The sequence below is a fragment of the Astatotilapia calliptera genome, chromosome 19 (assembly GCF_900246225.1).
Source record: "Astatotilapia calliptera chromosome 19, fAstCal1.2, whole genome shotgun sequence".
Lineage (NCBI taxonomy): Eukaryota > Metazoa > Chordata > Actinopteri > Cichliformes > Cichlidae > Astatotilapia > Astatotilapia calliptera.
The window spans coordinates 6,955,039-6,976,323 of NC_039320.1; the positions used below are offsets into that span (position 1 = coordinate 6,955,039).

At 38.8% G+C, this 21,285-nt stretch overlaps 1 protein-coding gene across 1 annotated transcript; it reads right to left on the bottom strand.

Annotated features, from left to right (window-relative positions):
• Positions 1–5,422: 5,422 nt before the first annotated feature.
• On the bottom strand, positions 5,423–21,122 carry LOC113012661 (uncharacterized). Its single transcript, XM_026152961.1, has 6 exons — positions 21,029–21,122; positions 7,844–7,978; positions 7,610–7,687; positions 7,274–7,428; positions 6,980–7,027; positions 5,423–5,638 (listed from the first exon to the last, which is right to left on the bottom strand). Exons 1-6 carry the CDS (start codon positions 21,120–21,122, stop codon positions 5,423–5,425), a joined length of 726 nt encoding a protein of 241 aa, XP_026008746.1.
• Between the last annotated feature and the right edge of the window lie 163 nt (positions 21,123–21,285).

The following is a 21,285-nucleotide window of genomic DNA, read 5'->3' on the forward strand; positions in this document are numbered from 1 at the left end:
GACATGTGTTGCATTCAACCCCCTAAAATTTCAGAGTTAGCAGCAACCATTAAAGAACTTCCCGATCCTCTACAAAATCCTACAGCCTTTGTTTCTGCATTACAGAGAAGTACCAGATACCACCACTTGGGTGGGCCTGATTATAGATATATATTATGTCAATGAATTCCAGGTGTGACTGAATCTCAGCTTATTGAAGAAGTAGAGGAACTAGACCCTAAAAATGACCAAGCAGCCAACACCACCTCGTTTTTGTGGATAAACGATGACAAAATCACAGCCTTTTTTCAAAATCTAAAGAAATTTCTGCTCACAATGTCTAGAGATAAAATTGATTTAAATGCAGTAACCATGTGCAAGCAAAAGCCAGATGAATCCATTCTAGTTTTTATGAAACGTTTCACGCACTGCTGGACTAATGAGGCATGCATGCCTGAAGGAGGAAATGATCAGATTTTCATAACAACATTCTTAAACAATATTCATCCAGAATGTTCACAACTATTGAAGCTGACTGCCACTGATAATCTCTATGACATGAAGATAAAGAACTTTATCACACTTGTCAAAACAAAAGCTGGTGCAGATCTTTTCCCCAACAGCACGAAGGCTAAAAGTGTTAAGATGATGTTGAATTTTGATGTTGAAGGCTCAGAGGAAAGTGAAAAAATGATGTATGCAGGGGCCCCGCCCCCTCAACAAGCGCAGCAGGGAGATTTCAGAAGGAGAGATAGGAGTGGAGACGTATGTTTTTACTGTGGAAAAATAGGACACTGGAGGAGGGAATGCAAATCAGCAGCACATAGGTCTCAACCACAAAACACAGGACCAGCTCCTGCCACTAGGCGTCAGCAGAGCTCTTACAGACAAGGTAACTGGCAACGCAGACAGGAATCACATCAAAATAATGGCCCCTTTGCACTTAGGGAGCAACCTTATAATCCACATTTTAATCCCCACCCATATGATAACGAAAGACTAGACCAACCATAGGGAGGCCCAGGTGATGATGAGGGACAGTGTGAAGCACTACACACGATGCTGCATTTGCAATTGTCCCGTAACACAGAAAGCTTGCCCATGTTAGATATAGAAATAGGTGAAAAGATTTATTCCTTTTTAGTTGACAGTGGAGCCACTAAAAGTTCACTGTCTGGAAAATTCTATAGTGGGCCTGTTTCCTCTGTGTGCATCAACACCATGGGAATAAACGGAACTCTAGTGCAATGCCCCAAAACTCATTCTCTAAAGACACGCTGGGGCCCAAACCCAGACGAAATTACATATCATCCATTCATAATTATTCCAAACTCGCCTGTGAATTTATTAGGCAGAGATTTAATGGCAAAAATGAACTTGTGTATTTCATTTAACACAAAGGGTGAAATGTTTGCAGATACTGATAACAGCTATGTTTTCTAATGCTCTTGCAGACGTAACCGCGAAAGCAGCTGCTGCCTCACAGCAACCACCCAGAAAGGAAGTATTATCTTTGCCTTTACAGCTGCCACTTGTCACACTCCCAGACTATTTAGAAGCAAATGTTGACCTAAAATTCATACAAGTGCAAGCCTCTGCCTTAGATTACACTTACTGGGAAAGTAATGATTGTACCTTAGATAACAGAGACGGCTTATACAAAAACCTTGAGGGTTTGATTGCCCTCCCATCTTCACTACTGCCAATCCTTGTCCGCCATTTTCACGGTGTGAGTCATGTCGGACAAAGAGGGGTAATAGGAGCAATAAAATCAAGATTTGTAATCAAGAAAACATCACACGCAGTAAAACGCATATTAGCAACCTGTCTAACATGTGCACGAACTAATGTAGGTAGCTCAAAAGCAAAACATCAGCATTTACCACAACCAGATTTCCCATTTCATACATTACAGATTGATTTTACACACATGCCAGCACAAGGAAGCATCAAGTACTTACTGGTAATAGTGGATCAATTTAGTAAATGGGTAGAAGCTTACCCAACATCAAAAGAAACTGCAGAAGTAGTCTGTCAAAAGTTGTGCAATGAAATAATACCCAGATTTGGAATACCTCACCAAATTAACAGTGATAGAGGACCTTCATTTACATCAGAAGTAATTCAAAAGTGTGCTAAAACTCTAGCAATAGACTGGAAATATCATGTGCCATACCATCCTCAGAGTTCAGGAGTTGTAGAAAGAATGAATAGGACCATAAAAAATCGCCTGACTAAAGCAATGATAGAAACAGGAATGACCTGGATCAAACTACTTCCTCAAATCCTCTGCGAGATTAGAATGACTCCATCCGCAGCAACCAAATTATCTCCATTTGAAATAATCATGGGAAGACCGTTTCCAACACCATGGTCAGCCTCCAGAGGGGCACCGCTATTGGAAGGGGACATAGACACTGCATTGTCTGACTATGTTCATAACCTGGTAGAAACACTGAATAATAACTATCAGAAAGTTTGTCTCTCTCAGCCTCTCCCTTCCATAGATCCAACCCATCCGTGGAAACCAGGAGATGCGGTGTTGGTAAAATCGCTAAAACCAAGGGCACTCGGGGAGGCCGCGTGTTCCAGCCCCCAGACTGTACTTGCAGTGACGAGAACCAGCATCCTAACAGACGGACAACCTCAGTGGATTCATGCCAGCAGGGTTAAGACCAGCCCCACCAAACCACCTAAGGCGTCGGATCAAGTAGATGACGACTCAGGCGAGCCAACGCCCGGATCCAATCCACCTACACACACACAATCACTGATTAACACACAACGCCTGAAAGAACAACAACAAGGTACTCGAACATCCAGCAGGAACAGAAAGCCTAGAGTACCACACAATGTCTAACCTGATAAAGATAGACTCGTTTCATCCTGATAATGGAGAAAATGAAATGCCCATCACACGACGCTTATACGGTGTCTCTCGAACCTGGGACCAGGCCAGGAGACGACTAAAGAACTGTCTTTTTTATATATTTAGGTTATTAATCATATCTACTGCATTAACCTTAGGATTTTTATTTACTATTTCGTATTGTAAAGTGCAACCCTGTTCACATTTCTGCAAGCCACATTTTCAATGATAACCCATATAGCTACTAGTACAGCTACTTCAATGTATTTGCAATTAGCACAAATTGATCCTGAGGATGTGCCAGATGTTACCAATGATGTTCCTGATGTGTATATTGAACATTAGGTTGTGAACTATTACATTTTATGATTTGCTTTTTATATTATGTTATTACATTTGTGATTTTTCCTTTCTATTTGAGTTATTATTTTTAAAAATAATAAAAGAGGGGAACTGTTAGGTATTTTAGTACCATGGTAGCATTTACTGGATATTGTTTTATAGTGACATTATGCAGGAAAACTCTGTCATTCAATAAGGCCCCTTTGTTTTAGTTATTTTTCTCTTTGACCCAAGAATTGATGTGTGAGAATCACAGGCTGGTACAAGGTTGAAATACCACAGAGATCACTCCCTCAGCTACATTAGTTTCTTAATCTTTTAGACGCCTGTTGAAGGCCAAATGGTTTGTTTCAGTTTTCACTAATGAAAGAACTCTTTGTTTTGTGCCTTGAAAATATGTCGCTGAGATAATCACAATTGTAGCTGAACTAATAAACTACACAAAGGATGCTTCTTCACCCAAGGGCAGGAAGACGCTCCCTTATCTTGGTCTGTACTGGTTTAAACTGATAATCTGCTGTCTCATGAATTTTACCCTCTATATAAACTGTTGTACTTGTGAATAAAGTTGAGTCACTTTGGGAAGACAATCTAAAGCAGTCTCTGTTTTCTTGTTCTCCCAAGCTGCTCCCGAGCTCGTACTAACACGCTGAATGGCATGCTTGAATATTACTTGAGAATATATTTGACTGTGTTACAGACTAAGGGACATTCTCTGCTGATAGGTGAAGGTACATTCTCTGCTGATAGACGTCCACGCCTCGAAGGAAGTCGATCCACGGATTAGGCCCTGGAAACCGTTTCCTTCATTATTGATAAAGATATTAACATTAATTGTTATTAGAAGTAGTAGTATTTGATTTTGATGAAACAATAGATTCCACTGCACCACACAATACATTGTAATGAGTTCTTATCTTGGGTGGACAGAATATTAGAAACACTGGTTTGACACTGACCGTTCTTACCTACAAAAGACTTGAGCTTTTTCTGTCCTAATGTAGCTAAATAAAACATGTTTGAAAGTCTGCTGCTGCAATTAATTATTTTCTTTCAAAGCTAATTGGTTTTTAGATATTTGGTCTATAGACAAATTAAGAAGCAGTGGAAGAATCTCTGGTTTTCTCTCATTAAATTGCAGAAGAATTTGTCCATAGGGTCATCAATAAATGCACTCATATTTTCACCCAACACGTTCTCATCACAACACTTAACAAACCGACACTATGTGAAAAATCGTTGGTATGTTACACGTCCAGAGGCATGAGAGCAGGTTGGAATGAATCTATAAATGTAAGGTCAGGGGCAGATGTAGAAGGGTGGCATGTTACTCCCTAAAATGATCTCTTGCCTCCTTTAGTTCCACCCTAGTTTGGCATATAACTGTGTTGTTTATTAAAATAAGGTAGCATTTACACTTTGAGTGCAGCTACAGTTAACACTGAATATAAATTCTAAAACTGAATATATTGCATACTGTTTTTGTTCATGACAGCTTAGATTTCTGGCATTTAGTGTAAATTTAAGCAACAATTAGATTTTTTTCTAACAAAAAAGTGTCAAACTTAAGTTAGACTTTGCTTGTAGCTAAACCTGTCACGATCTTGGGTCTTATGACCCACCGTTTTGAGTTTTAGTTTATTTTGATGTTTATAGTGTATGTTTAAGCTCATTAAGTTATGAGTTCATTTGTTTATTTTATTCCACTTGTGTTTTAAACCCCTGCTAAGTCTCCCTTGCCCTTCATGTGTTTCATGTCTGTGTGTCTTATGTTGTCAAGTTCATGTTGTCATCTGTGTCTCATTATGTTTCCTGTTTTATTTTGAAAGAGGTCGCGGTTCATTGTGTTTAGTTTTATGTTTCCCCTGTGATGTGGTTAGGTTCATGTGTGTCAGCTGTTTGATTTTGCCACCCCACATGATTTCCATGCCACCCTAAGAACATTTCAGCCCCTTACCTAACCCTAATGCCGAACTTACCTTAACTGGACCATAACATAGGGTTCAGGTTGTGGTTAAGGTTCAGCATAGTTAAGGTTAGGGCTGCAATAGAAAGCCACGAAGCGAATAAAACGTGAAGCACATAGAAAGCTTCAATTAAGAATCCGGAGCGTCTCATCAGGACGTGCAAGGCTACCTTTCGTATTACTATGACATACATCGGGCCATGACAAATTGTCGGTATGTGTCACGGGCACAGGAGGGACTCAGACGCAGATTAGAATCACAGAAATCAGTTTATTTTCTTCACACCGAGTGCCACTATGTACAGGTGAAGGAAGGGGATTTGGGGCCTCCAGGGGTCACGAGGACAGTGAGGGGAAAACACATGCAGGTGATTCACACACAGGACTCCTCCTCCCGGGGATTCCTCTTCGTGCTCACACTGCACCAACACACCACACTCACAACAGATCAGCAGCAGGTCCTCGGGCGGGGCATGCAGAGTCTGGCATGAAAAGAGGAGATTGGTATTAGAATAGCGCTTCAAAGAGAAACTTGAAGAAAGCTGATGACTACAGAAAACACTGACGAGGGTTACACAATAATCCAGAAACGAGGCATTCCCAGCAGCTGCCTTAAGTAATGAGCCTGTGAGAGTGTTGATCAGATGATTGTTTGCAGGGGCGGGAGTCACAATGAACTCCACCCTGGTAGAGCACAGGGAGCAAGAAGGGACAAAATAAATAAAAACACTTGTAGTCAGCCGAACAGGCACAGGAACCAGTCCCTGTGCCTGTTGAGAACCTGATGAGAACACTCATGCGTAACTCCAATTAGTGTGGGCACATGTTGTCCCGGAATGAATCACAGAGCAGTTTTTGTGGCTCAGAAATGTCAAAGGAATTAAAATATGATATCAATGGAAAGGAGTCAGTCATTATAAAAGTTATCTTTATTGACATGTTGATAAAGAAAAGGCTGAGTCCAGGGAAACTGTCATATATCTAATCAAGGCCATAATCATAAAATTTGGTTTTGCTTTGTTTGCCTAAATGAACAGAGTTCTTCAGCTGTACATTTAGAGCTACATTAGACCTGCTTACTGATGATAAGGGAACCATTAAGATATAAAGTCATTAAGATTTCAAGAAGGACTAATAATAAGATCCTGATGTAAACCACACAGTAAATTCTGGTCTTTGGAATAAACTCTCTGGGAGTTCAGATTAATTACATTTGAGTGTACATGCGTGACCATCAAATGAACTCTAGTGCAGAGTTAGAGTAACTCTTTTCTGGGAGTTGATTTTTCAACTCTTTATAGGAGTTAAAACTAAACTCTCATTGAGTAAAATTTCTACTACCATATAGAGTAAAATTTAACTCATAACTAGAGTAAAGTTTGATATTAACTCTTTTATAGTGTTACTCATCAAATGAAAAAAGTTTTAGGTTTTAGGTGCAAATTACTACAAAAACAAAATACTGATTATTATGAATGTATGAATTTTATTTATCAAAAATAACATATTCAAATATGAATGCTGCATGGATTAACATGCATTCTGTGTAACAGTACTGTAATAGCATAACATCCACCATTATTGGCAGCTAAAGAGTTGAGGTCAGATAGGCCTAACATTGGGCGAAAAGGAAAAAAAACAGAATTAAAGGGAAAAAATGACTACAGAATAAGCACTTCTTGTAATGCAGTGTTAACGTGAGGAAGACTCTGTAAAGTCTCCATCAAGCCAACAAATTAAGTAATGCAACTCTCTCACAGAACATAAAATTGTGAATCACACCCATATGACATTTGGGCATCAAAACATTTGAAATGTCTTACTTTCTCCCTTTCTAGGACCAGTATCTTCTTAGAAATGGTTTCATTTACCTGAAAAGCAGGACACTGATCATGGAAACACATTTCATGGTTAACATACATAACAAAAACAGCTATATATTTGTAGAGAGAGAGAGAGAGAGAGCAAGTCTTATTACACACTACAGTTGCAGAGCAAACTACATGAAATACTATATTAAATTATTTTTCTCTAATCTGTTTTATCTTCGTGTTTAAGCTTTTTCAAGTAATGGCAACTAAAGAGTCAAGTATAAGTCAATTAAGTACTGTATCTACATTTCTTTCATGTATGCTGTCCAATAGAGGCTGAACCATTTGAAGTCCGGCATCACTTGTGTCACTGCTCTGACTGCTGGTGGTTGAGACAGACAATGTATCTGTTAGACTTGGAGAGGAGGGCTCTTCCACATGTTGCTTCAGGACAGTCAAATCTGAGGGTGACAAATAAAAATATTAGAATATAAGGTATCTACAATCAAAAACACAACACAACAAAGATACCATTTATGCACACAGGGCCAGTAAATTGCACACTTTGATTAAATTATACTTTCTCCCAGGAGAACAGATGGTTATTTTGTATTTTATTATGGTAATATACAATTTACATACCACAAGGTGTGAGTGTCACATAGTGTGTTAGGTCTGAGCAGTCACGCAGCTTCTTGGATGATTGTGTTTCCAGGATGTCTGAAATGCATGTGATAAATCCAACTTACTGTTGAGCCATGAAAGCAGCATTTTGTGATTGTTACCACAGGATATTAGACAAATTAAAAATGTTTATTTAAGAGTAACTGTACAAATCAAATCCTTCAAAATCTATCAGAGCATATATTTACTTACCTTCAGCTGTATAGATGACAGAACACACCTCTTTGACTGCTGCAAGTTCAGGAAAGACATCCTCATCCACCTCTGTACCCTGCTCATCTGTGACTTTCAGTGCTCCATTTTCTGGTATGAGAAACTTCTGCTGCACTGAAGTAAAATCATCACTCAGTTACTAACAACATTATCATTTCCTCTTTAATGACTTAGTACAAACCATAACTTATCTGCTCTCACAAAATCTGTGAAGCTGACTTCTTCCAATTTTGCATATTTCTTTGTCTCTCTGTGTTTTACTTTTATCAACATCTTGGCCACCTATGGAAAAAAATACCTTTACTACTATGAAACACAACTCAAGAAGAAGAGGTTGTTTATGGTAATTTCATGTAAACTGTGTATAACTTAGTCAATGAACACTTTCTTACATTGAGTTAGCCTGTCCACACTAAATATTGCTTAAAATCTATTTAGCTAGGCTAGGTTTAGCAGACAATGTGACCGCATGTTTGCTGTGTCCTTGTCTTTACAGTTCTGGAGACAGGGTTGTGTGCACATCTCAGTGTGCAGCAGGACTAACTAACTGATGTCAATGGTACCTCAACATCTCATCAGTGCAGGCTGCACCTCTCTTTGGTTAAATACGGCCATTACCATGAGTCTAAAAAGAATATTACTGTAGTTAGCTAACGTTAAATTAAACGTTAGTGTTAAAATTAAGAAATAGAAATAAACGTTTTCATTGACAACATGAAATTCAATTCAATTCAATTCAATTTTATTTATATAGCGCCAAATCACAACATAAGTCGCCTCAAGGCGCTTCATAGATACAGAGAAAAACCCAACAATCATATGACCCCCTATGAGCAAGCACTTTGGCAACAGTGGGAAGGAAAAACTCCCTTTTAACAGGAAGAAACCTCCGGCAGAACCAGGCTCAGGGAGGGGCGGGGCCATCTGCTGTGACCGGTTGGGGTGAGAGAAGGAAGACAGGATAAAGACATGCTGTGGAAGAGAGACAGAGGTTAATAACAGATATGATTCAATGCAGAGAGGTCTGTTAATACATAGTGAGTGAGAAAGGTGACTGGAAAGGAAAAACTCGATGCATCATGGGAATCCCCCGGCAGCCTATGTCTATTGCAGCATAACTAAGGGAGGATTCAGGGTCACCTGGTCCAGCCCTAACTATATGCTTTAGCAAAAAGGAAAGTTTTAAGCCTAATCTTAAAAGTAGAGATAGTGTCTGTCTCCCGAATCCAAACTGGAAGCTGGTTCCACAGAAGAGGGGCCTGAAAACTGAAGGCTCTCCCTCCCATTCTACTTTTAAATACTCTAGGAACAACAAGTAGGCCTGCAGAGCGAGAGCGAAGTGCTCTAATAGGGTGATATGGTACTACAAGGTCATTAAGATAAGATGGGGCCTGATTATTTAAGACCTTGTATGTGAGGAGCAGGATCTTGAATTCAATTCTGGATTTAACAGGAAGCCAATGAAGGGAAGCCAAAACAGGAGAAATATGCTCTCTCTTTCTAGTCCCTGTCAGCACTCTTGCTGCAGCATTTTGGATTAGCTGAAGGCTTTTCAGTGAGTTTTTTGGACATCCTGATAATAATGAATTACAGTAGTCCAGCCTGGAAGTAATAAATGCATGAACTAGTTTTTCAGCGTCACTCTGAGACAGGATAATTCTAATTTTAGAGATGTTGCGCAAATGGAAGAACGCAGTCTTACATATTTGTTTAATATGTGCATTGAAGGACATGTCCTGGTCAAAAATGACTCCAAGGTTCCTCACAGCGTTACTGGAGGCCAAGGTAATGCCATCCAGGGTAAGAATCTGGTTAGATACCATATTTCTAGGCTTTTCAGGGCCGAGTACAATAACCTCAGTTTTATCTGAATTAAGAAGCAGAAAGTTAGCGGCCATCCAGGTCTTTATGTCTTTAAGACATTCCTGCAGTTTAACTAATTGGTGTGTGTTATCTGGCTTCATGGACAGATAGAGCTGGGTGTCATCTGCATAGCAGTGAAAACGTATGCTATGTCTTCTAATGATGCTGCCTAAGGGAAGCATGTATAAGCATCTACACTTGAAGTTTGCTGACGACACAGTGGTGTTGGGTGCCATCTCCAACAACGATGAGGCGGCCTACATGGATGAAGTGAAGAATCTGGCATCGTGGTGCCAGGACAACCACCTCCAGCTGAACGTCAGCAAGACCAAGGAGCTGGTGGTGGACTTCAGAAGGGGTCAGCACAGAGACTACAAGCCCATTATCATCAATGGAGCTCCAGTGGAGAGGGTGCAGTCCTTCAAGTATCTTGGTGTCCACATCTCCTCAGACCTGACATGGGCTGCCCACATTCAGGTCCAGACCAAAAAGGCTAGGCAGCGCCTGTATCACCTTCGACAACTGAGGAAGTTCAGGGTCTCTCCAAAGATCCTCAGGATTTTCTATACAGGCGCTGTGGAGAGCATCCTCACACAGAACATGACATCGTGGTTTGGGAACAGCTGTGTGAAGGACCAAAAAGCTCTCCAGAGAGTGATCCGTACAGCAGAACGCTGCTGCAGGATTGCTCTCCCCCCGCTTCAGGACACCTACACCAGGAGATGCCGGACTAGAGCAGCGCAGATACTGAAGGACCCGTCCCATCCTGGCAACAAACTGTTCCAACTTCTGCAATCTGGTAGAAGGTTCCGCATCTTCCGGGCAAGGACAGAGAGACTCAAGAGGAGCTTCTATCCCCAAGCCATCCGGGCCCTAAACACACACACCCGCCCTCTCACATCATCTATAATTGACTGAGACAGGACTCTCTTCCAGACACTAAACCAAGGCACAATGTACATTCCAAATTCCTTTAATTTTAAATATGTTTATATTGTCTATCCTGTAAAACAGTCAGATGTCTATTCATATTAATGTACAGAATTCACCTGCGTGCTGCTACTACTGCACATTCACCCAGTGTATATACTATATGTATGTATATATATATATTTATAATGTTCTTCCTCTACACCCCCCCCCAAATTTTTGCACATGTCGAGGAGCGCGTCAGGCCACATTTCACTGTGTGTTATACTTATATAACTATGCATGTGACAAATAAAGAACCTTGAACCTTGAACCTTGTATAATGTAAACAGAATTGGTCCTAGCACTGAACCCTGTGGAACTCCATAATTAACCTCAGTGTGTGAAGAGGACTCTCCATTTACATGCACAAACTGGAGTCTATTAGATAGATATGATACAAACCACTGCAGTGCAGTACCTGTAATACCTACAGCATGTTCTAATCGCTCTAATAGGATATTATGGTCGACAGTATCGAACGCTGCACTGAGGTCTAGCAGGACAAGCACAGAGATGAGTCCACTGTCAGAGGCAGAGGCGGAGCCAGACATTTGAAACACCCGGGGCTTAGCCCAAAAGGGTAGTATGCATGTGGGTTTTTTTTTTGTTTTTTTTTTTGGGGGGGGGTAGAAATGATTGAAAGATTAATTGGCTCTGTTTTGAGTTTTGTTCAAAAAAGAATGACTTCATATAGGGAAAAATATATATCACATGTGCAGGACACCTTAAACTAGTTTTTTAATTAAGCAGCAAGGCAGAACAAAATCAGGGCTGTATCAAGACACGAGGACTAAACCCCAATTCAACCGGACCCAGAACTGATCCAGAATTAAAACAGGACTACAACAGTTCAAAATCAGGACTACTTGGGACTTAACCAAGACAGAACCAGAATCAGAACTAGATGATAGTAGCACTAAAAATCATCATAGACCTGCACTACACTTATTTTTTAATTCTACCAAAGTACAATATTTAGATTGAGAAAAGTTTATATAATTATTTAGCCTTGTTGTGCAAACAAGCCTGCATAACTTAATAAATATAGAATTTGAAAAATAACAAACCTAAAAAGAAACACTAGGTACGAGATACATGAGGACTTATGATACGGTGATACTTTTGATAAACAACCATTTGACTAACATGTCTGTCTCACCTGCTCTTGTTCATCTCTGTTCTGTCCTCATTCTCCTCTCTCTCCCTCTTTGTGCTGACAATCATCAAATATACAGATATTTACAAACTTCAGATAAAAACACAAATACTTTTTTAATTGTAACATCAAATCAGACTAAATGTTTATTTTTTTTAGATTGATAAATATAAAAAACATATTTGTTAACTTTAAGAGTAAAGAGAGAAACTATCTGTATTTCTTAATTGCAAATGGCACCAAATTGTATTCAAAATTGAGCCACACTTATGGAGCTCCACAGTTCTTTTCCTGGTGTTTTGGTTGACATCTCTTGATTTTCCCATGTCAAAGAAACAGGCTCTGTGTTTTGCCTTATATGCATCCACAGGTGTGCCACCAATTTACTCACATGGACTCTACAAACCTATCAGAAGCTGCTTCAGCTCAGAATGGAATCGTCTGGAGTTTCTTATTAATTAACAATAAACTTAGTGTACATGTACTCCTAAATTTGATGAAAGTGATAAAAAACAGAAAGCTCTGTCTCTCTTTATTCTGACATTTAACTAATTCAAAATATATTTCAATATTTATCTAAAACAAAAGTTTACTCTAAATTGATGTTGTACAGTAAAAATGTTTTATGTTTTCTCCCTAAAGTGTATGTAAATATCTGGTTACAAATGTGAATATCCTGCTGTGTACTGAAATCCCTCTTGGGCTACGTCCACACGTACACGGGTATTTTTGAAAATGGAGATTTTCCGTTTTCGTTTTAAAAAATAATCCCGTCCACACGTAAAGGCAGAAATGAAGGAAAACGCTGCTAGGAACATGCCAAAGCAGCAGGTGGCGCTATATTCCTAACCGTGTAGAAATGTTGGCCAATCAGAAGTCTAGAAGCCTCGGTGGGAAAAAGTAAACAAAGCTGGGGCATAGAAGCAGAACCGAGTCGTATGTGTGGAGGGACAGTAACTGTGTGTGTATATGTAAGCATTTAAACACTGCAGAGAGTACAATTAACAGTAACAGTATTGTAGAAATTCATTTCACCGAAACAATAACGTGGCGCACAGTGTGACGTCAAAAAAGGCGCAAATCTTTGACGCTGCGTTTTCTGCGTTTTCTCTGTTTTTCTCGTCCACACATAAATGCAAAAACGGAGTTTTAGAAAATATCCACCCTGCCCGGAGTTGTTAAAAATCTCCGTTTTCAGTGACCAAAAACGCCGTTTACGTGTGGACGAAAGGTGCAAACGCATAGAAAAATCTGCGTTTTCAAAAATACCCGGGTACGTGTGGACATAGCCTTGTTTTGCATAGAAATATAGATTAGATTAGATAAAACTTTATTAATCCCTCGGGTGGGTTCCTCTGGGAAATTTGGTTTCCAAAAGCACAGCACCGACAGAAGTTACAGAGTTACAGAATATTATATATATATATATATATATATATATATATATATATATATATATACACACACACACACACACACACACACACACACACACATATAAATACAGAGACAAATATAAATAAAATATACGAAGGGGATAAATAGAATAAATAGGAATAAAAATAAAAATACAAGTGAATTGCACATTTCAAGTATTGAGTCTATTGCACCGTTGACTATTAACAAAAGTATTGCACAAAAGGTATTGCACAGTGAAGTGAAGAGGCACTACAGCTTAGTTGTTCCCCCCTCCTTTGTCCTCCTGTTTCCCCTCCCTCTCCCCTCCAGAGAGGAGTTAAACAGTCTGATGGCGTGTGGGACAAAGGAGTTTTTAAGTCTGTTAGTTCTTGTCTTGGGGAGAAGCAACCTGTCACTGAACAGACTCTTCTGGTTTTTAATGGCCGTGTGCAGAGGATGCCCAGCATTGTTCATAATGTCCATCAGTTTCTTTAATGTCCTTTTCTCTGCCACTGTCACCAGAGTGTCCAGCTTCATGCCGACCACAGAGCTAGCCTTCCTGATCAGTTTCTCCAGCCTGGATGAGTCCCTCTTTGCTGTGCTGCTCCCCCAGCACACCACAGCATAGAAAAGTACTCCAGCAACCACTGACTGGTAAAACATCCTCAGGAGCTTCCTGCAGATGTTAAAAGACCTCAGCCTCCTGAGGAAGTACAGTCGGCTTTGGGCTTTTTTATACAGGTGCTCTGTGTTGCATGACCAGTCCAGTTTATTGTCCACCCACAGCCCGAGGTACTTGTACTTGTTGACCACCTCCACCTCCTCCCCCTCTATATACTGAACAACATACAAAGCATAATATATAAAATAACATTTACCTGAGTTTTTTCTTTGAAAGAAGCCTCTAATGTCCATTCTTATATTTCAGTACATAACTGATTTAGTCGGGGAGGGTAAGAACTGAAAATATGAAATAAACACACATGTAAGCTAAGACTCTAAAAAAAATAGCATTTGTTCGGCTTTTCATTTCGCCATTTGTTGATTCACTTGAAGAGCAAGTAACGTAATATGGGTCAAGTGATCAGTTTGATATCAATCTTTCGTGATGCACCGTCATATTTACATTATTTGTACAGTACGAATGATTTGCTTTGGTACCTGCTCAAACTTAAGCTCTCCTTAGTATGGCTGGCTCCGTTTCTCCAACAGTGCACTCACAGGCAGCAGCTGCCCCGCCCCCTCGCTCAGTCGCTTAGTGCCTGAGCTTGGATCATACCAATATCAGGGGGGATTCACGCACAGTCATAAATTCCCACAGTGTGCACTATGTGCTTCGAATATTGTGTGTACTTTTTGTTTTATACTGTTGTCAGCCAGGCATCTAACTATGAAAAAATTACACTCCAAAAGACCCCGGGCTTCTGACAAAACAACCCGGGCTTAAGCCCCGTAAGCCACCCCCACGCTCCGCCCCTGCTGAGGACTCACGCTTTAGCCTGAAACCGCTTCTTGGAGTGTCCGCTGAATCTGCAGCTCCCGATTGGTTGTCACAAAATGCAAAGCAACGTGTCCACTGAAGCCTGTAGCTCGCTGCAGGATGAGAAGCAACCGAGACCTGTAGCTTGCTGCAGGATGAGAAGAGCTTTGCACACCGAAGCCTCCAGATGGATTGGGACACGTTTTCACTGTTTCTACTCTGGTCGAAAGAATCCACGCTTCGTACTGATGTCCACAATTCTTTTATTCCTCTCACAATCATGGAGCACCGTGAAAACTAGAAACAAGTAAAATAATATCAATAGCACATATGATATTCATCTCAGCCACTTATTTCCTTTCACAAAGTGCACAAGTGTTAAACAAATAACAGCATAATGATTTTTACCGTGTACGCCTTGTAAAACCAGCAGTAGAAAAGTTGTACATTCCGAAAAGTCCGCCGTGTTACCGTTCTGTCTTGTCTCTCCCGCGCACAACTTCCGGTTCCCGCAACTCACAGGAAGTGACTACTTCACAATAATATTTTAACAGAAACATTTCTTATAAGAAGGATATATCACTGGATTCATAGATTATCTTCTTACTGCAAATGTACACAAGCATGAGAAGCAAATAAAGAAAACAAATAGAAAACAATAACGATCTCAGATTCACTTTGGTGTTGTCATTGCAACCCACACAAACATTTCAGCGTCAGCTACATAGATTGTTTGTCATTTTATTTATTTATTTATTTTTTTATTTATTTTGCATGTGTTCTGTTGCTGCCTGTGTTTAATTGTATAATTTTTGTAACCGTGCTGCTGCCTATCTTGACCAGATATCCCTTGAAAAAGAGGTTTCCAATATCAATGGGATCTTCCTGGTTAAATGAAAAAATAAAAAAACACTGAAGACTGGCTCTAAGAGTTTCACTGTTGACAGTTTCAGATCTAGTTGTGTGGATGCTTTAAGCATCCACACTATTGAGTTCCTGTTTCTCTTTATTCTTTATTATTATTCTAGTTGCTTCCGTACACTTTTCGCCGTTTAACTACTTCCACAATTTTTGTGCTATTTTCACCGTTCAAACTTTAAACTATTCAGCTATTTTTGCTAATTCCTGCTACGATTTTTGCTATTTTTAACTATTATACTTTTTAAAATATTAAGCTTTTTTCCTTTAATTTGTCCCATTGAAATGAATGGGAAACTTCTGCAATTCTGCTAAATTTTGCCTGTTTTTGAAACTTAACTACTTCCTCATATTTTCACCTAGAACAACCATTCAAATTTTAAAATGTTCACAAATTATTTGGCTATTCAGGTATGATTCAGCTTTTTCAAATCTTCTACTGTTTTACTTTTATGCCTCTTAAAGTTTTGAGTTGCAAAATTGTGATTTTTCACAAAATACATGTGTTGTTATGGTTGCTATGCTCTTGGCTTCCAGTGTGCCACTGAAGGTTTTGCAATTTTCACTTCATGTCCGAACAACTTCCTGCTACTTGCTCAATTTTCACTCAGCTTCCACAAATTATACATCAAAACGTAGGTATTTTTGCTGGCTTTCAGAAAATGTCACCATCATTGTTGTGGGATTTATAGAATTTTTGCAAATCTCCTCAGACTAACACAAGGTCAGAAAACTCTCCATATAAAGTGAATGGAGAGCTTGTTCAAAATCACCGCTGGATTTCTGTAATGAGAGGCATATTCGAATCGTCATATCTCCTTAACGAAGCAAAGTTAAGACATGAGGCTTGTCCCCGAATATCTTCAGACACCCCTGACGCTCACAATTCAAGAATTTCTTTCTCACCTATTACCGTTCTGAAATGAGTTGGACTTGTTTGAGGGTAGGAAATTCGTCCTTCGCTCAGATTTCTTCAGATTTCAAACTGTGGAAATGAACCACTTTTTTCTCTCGTCATAACTTTTTGTTGGATTTCCACAGAGACCTGAAAATTTCCATGATTGTTCACCAAAGCCTGCTGTCTCTTATGGTGAAAGAATGATATTGATACTCCAAATAGATTTCGAGTTAGAAAGTGTTGTTTGAGGGCAAGTCAAGGCAGTTTTTGCTTCGCTCTACTCAGTTATGGTGCATTACAAGTCAAATATCTTTAATAATTCATATTTTAATGATAAATTGTTAACACTGGAAGATTCCCCCATCTCTTCTGAACAAAACGGTGTAAGAATGACCGCTCTAGCCCCTACGGTTTGGAAATTATGGTCATTTGTTTGAGGGGAGTCCTCACTATGAGAAATAGGCTGCAATAATCCTGTGCCTCTCTGTGCTGCGTGTGTAAAAAGAGGCACATGTTTTGGCGGGAAAAAGTACACAGGCTCTCTGATTGGTGGATTCAAATTCAGCAGCTCCCAGGCTGACCTAGAAACTTACTTCTCTCTCCCTGTGCATTTTTTTGCTGATTTTTTCATTTAACAAGTATATTTGAGGGACCCTCAGCATGTTCAGCATTTTTTCAGCTGTCCATTTTGCTTTTCCAATTTTTCTGTTTAACTTATTACTATTGTGCTAAATAATACTATTTCTGCTATTTTATAAGATTTGTGCCTAATATAGTATTTCTGCTAAATTACAATATTTCTGCTTTTTATACTATTTGTTCTAAAACATAGTATTTCTACTAAATGTAGTATTTATGCTTAATCATACTATTTCTGCTTTTTATGGGATTTGTGCCTAATATAGTATTTCTGCTTTTTATAGGATTTTTGCTCAAACATAGTATTTCTACTAAATGTAGTGTTTATGCTTAATCATCCTATTTCTGCTTTTTATAGGATTTGTGCTTAATATAGTATTTCTGCTAAATTATAGTATTTCTGCTTTTTATAGTATTTGTGCTAAAACATAGTATTTCTACTAAATGTAGTATTTATGCTTAATCATAGTATTTCTATATATTTCTGCCAGGTCCCCAGGCAGCCAATCCTCTGTGAGGACTGAGAAATTCAAATTTTCAAATCAGGGCCTGCACGGCTTCCCAGCCAATCATATATGTGTCCTGAGGCATTCAAATTTGCATATTGGGGCCTTCATGGCTTCTAAGCCAGCCAATCATATCTGAGGGCTGAGGAATTCAAATCCACAAATCAGGGCCTGCACAGCTTCCCAGCCAGCCAATCATGTGTGTGGGCTCCAGGTATTCAAATTTGCATATTGGGGAATTCGTGGCTTCTAAGTCAACAAGTCATCCATGTCATATATCTCTAAAAATTCATATTTTAATGATAAATTGTCAACACTTGAAGATTCCCCCATCTCTTCTGAACAAAACAGTGTAAGAATGACCGCTCTAGCCCCTATGGTTAGGAAATTATGGTCATTTGTTTGAGGGGAATCCTCACTATGTGAAATAAACTGAAAGAAGCAGGTCTATGTCTCTGTCCTGCGTGTGTAAAAAGATGCACCTGTTTTGGCGGGAAAACGTAAACAGCCTCTCTGATTGGTGGATTCAAATTCAGCAGCTCCCAGGCTGACCTAGAAACTTACTTCTCTCTCCCTGTGTGTGTGTGTGTGTGTGTGTGTGTGTGTGTGTGTGTGTGTGTGTGTGTGTGTGTGTGTGTGTGTGTGTGTGTTTAGTGGGAGAGAGAGGACCCTGCCCTTATTTGACAGCATGTCATTGTAGGATTTAAATTGAACATAGTTAGACTGGTTGACTGGATTAGAGCCTGTGTTTTTGTGTCTCTCTGTGCATTTGTGTTTCAATAAGTTATTACTATTATGCTAAATCATGGTATTTCTGGTACTTTTCGGTACTTGTGCTAAATACAGTATTTCTGCTAAATCATACTATTTCTGCTTTTCATAGGATTTATGCCTAATATAGTATTTCTGCTAAATTATAGTATTTCTGCTTTTTATAGGATTTGTGCCTAACATAGTATTTCTGCTAAATTATAGTATTTCTGCTTTTTATAGGATTTGTGCCTAACATAGTATTTCTGCTAAATTATAGTATTTCTGCTTTTTATACTATTTGTTCTAAATTATAGTATTTCTGCTTTTTATAGGATTTGTGCTTAATATAGTATTTCTGCTAAATTATAGTTTTTCTTCTTTTTATAGTATTTGTGCTAAAACATAGTATTTGTACTAAATGTAGTATTTATGCTTAATAATAGTATTTCTATATATTTCTGCCAGGTCCCCAGGCAGCCAATCCTCTGTGAGGACTGAGACATTCAAATTTTCAAATCAGGGCCTGCACAGTTTCCCAGCCAATCAAATAAGTGTCCTGAGGCATTCAAATTTGCATATTGGGGCCTTCGTGGCTTCTAAGCCAGCCAATCATATCTGAGGGCTGAGGAATTCAAATCCACAAATCAGGGCCTGCACGGCTTCCCAGCCAGCCAATCACATATGTGGTCTCAGGCATTCAAATTTGCATATTGGGGAATTCGTGGCTTCTAAGTCAACAAGTCCTCCATGTCATATATCTCTAAAAATTCATATTTTAATATTAAATTGTCAACACTTGAAGATTCCCCCATCTCTTCTGAACAAAACGGTGTAAGAATGACCGTTCTAGCCCCTACGGTTAGGAAATTACGGTCATTTGTTTGAGGGGAGTCGTCACTATGAGAAATAGACTGCAAAAATCCTGTGTCTCTCTGTGCTGCTGCGTGTGTAAACAGATGCACCTGTTTTGGTGGGGAAAAGTGCACAGCCTCTCTGATTGGTGGATTCAAATTCACCAGCTCCCAGGCTGACCTAGAAACTTACTTCTCTCTCCCTGTGTGTGTGTGTGTGTGTGTGTGTGTGTGTGTGTGTGTGTGTGTGTGTGTGTGTGTGTGTGTGTGTGTGTGACAGAGAGAGAGAGAGAGAGAGAGAGAGAGAGAGAGGCTTTTAATGGGATGATCTCATTCTAAGATTTAAATTCAATATATTTAGACTGGTTGACTGAATTGGATCTTGTGTGTGGGTTTCTCTGTGCATGTGTGTTTCCTCATGTGTACATATTTGTGATTGTGTGGCTGTAATAATTTTTATTGCAGATTTTTGTCATTTAACAAGTATATTTGAGGGACCCTCAGCATGTTCAGCATTTTTTCAGCTGTCCATTTTGCTTTTCCAATTTTTCTGTTTAACTTATTACTATTGTGCTAAATCATACTATTTCTGCTATTTTATAAGTTTGTGCTTAATATACTATTTCTGCTTTTATAGGATTTGTGCTTAATATAGTATTTCTGCTAAATGTAGTATTTATGCTTAATCATACTATTTCTGCTTTTCATAGTATTTGTGCTTAATATAGTATTTCTGCTAAATTTAGTATTTCTGATTAATTATAGTTTTTCTACTAAATCATAGTACAGTATTTCTGCTTTTTATGGGATTTGTGCTAAAACAAAGTATTTCTACTAAATGTAGTATTTGTGCTTAATCATACCATTTCTGCTTTTTATAGGATTTGTGCTTAATATAGTATTTCTGCTAAATTATAGTATTTCTGCCAAATTATAATATTTGTGCTAAAACATAGTCTCAATTTAAAATTACAATATTCATAGTTCATCACAGTGTCTCTGGTAAATCACAATATTTCTGCTCTGTTGTACTATTTTTCCAAATCATAGTGTTTCTGTAATGTTTAAGTATTTTTGGCTAAATATATTCTTTCTGTTATCTTATACTATTTCTCCTAAATTCTTGTATTTTTGAGAAGTTATCATGTTTCTGGTAAGTTACAATATTTCTGCTAAATTCTGCTATGCTATTTCTGCCAAGTATTATGTTTCCTCTAAGATATTGCAGTTCTGCTAAGTTATTCCATTTTAGCAAACTTCTTTTGCTTCTGCAAAGTTTTTACAATTTCTTCAACTTTTCAGCTTTTTCAGCTACTTTTTGCATACAGCTTCAGCTTTAAGCATCCACACTGCATTTTCGCAGGAAATGCAAATTTTTCTAGTGTGCCTTTTCTCTCCAACGATGTGAATAAAATCAGCATTAGCTCAGAGTAGGTTAGTTAAGTATAATTCAAGTTATTATAATCATTTTGCTTTATTATTATTTTTTATTCTGGTTTGCTAAATTGCTTTAATAAAATATCCTGCTATTAAGGTCTAAATTGTGAACATTCAGTCTTTGACTTAATAGTATTAGTTGTAGTGTAAATAGCTCTTAGACGTTACTCCAGCATTTTAAAATATAAGTCTCTTGGGGCCGACTGTCCAGGCCACTAAAATGAACCCTGTAATTAACTGCTAAACCGGTAAATTATCTAGAAGGGAACAGGTGTGGCAGACATAAACTGCACCTGCTCTCAGGACCACCATTTCCATATCAGAGGCAGGAAAGACACCTGGCTGGCCTTGCAGCAGTTTGAGCTGGGCGAGTCCTCTCACCCACATTGGTTCCTGTATATGGGTGCTGGCTCTGCAGGTTGACAAATTTCTAACAGTGAAAAATGACTTAAATCATTTTCTGAACAAGCTCTTAAAGTCATTCAGTTTAGTTTTCAGTTGTTATAGATTTGTATTATCCACATGCATTCTGACAAATTGAGAAATTGGT

Excerpts from the sequence above, each read along its gene's own strand:
- LOC113012661 (XM_026152961.1), bottom strand. The coding sequence starts at position 21,122 with ATGTGGGTGAGAGGACTCGCCCAGCTCAAACTGCTGCAAGGCCAGCCA. Across the intron at positions 7,688-7,843 it reads TGTCATCTATACAGCTGAAG|ACATCCTGGAAACACAATCA; the intron begins GTAAGTAAATAT and ends CATGCATTTCAG. Across the intron at positions 7,028-7,273 it reads ACAGCATACATGAAAGAAAT|GTAAATGAAACCATTTCTAA; the intron begins GTAGATACAGTA and ends CCTGCTTTTCAG.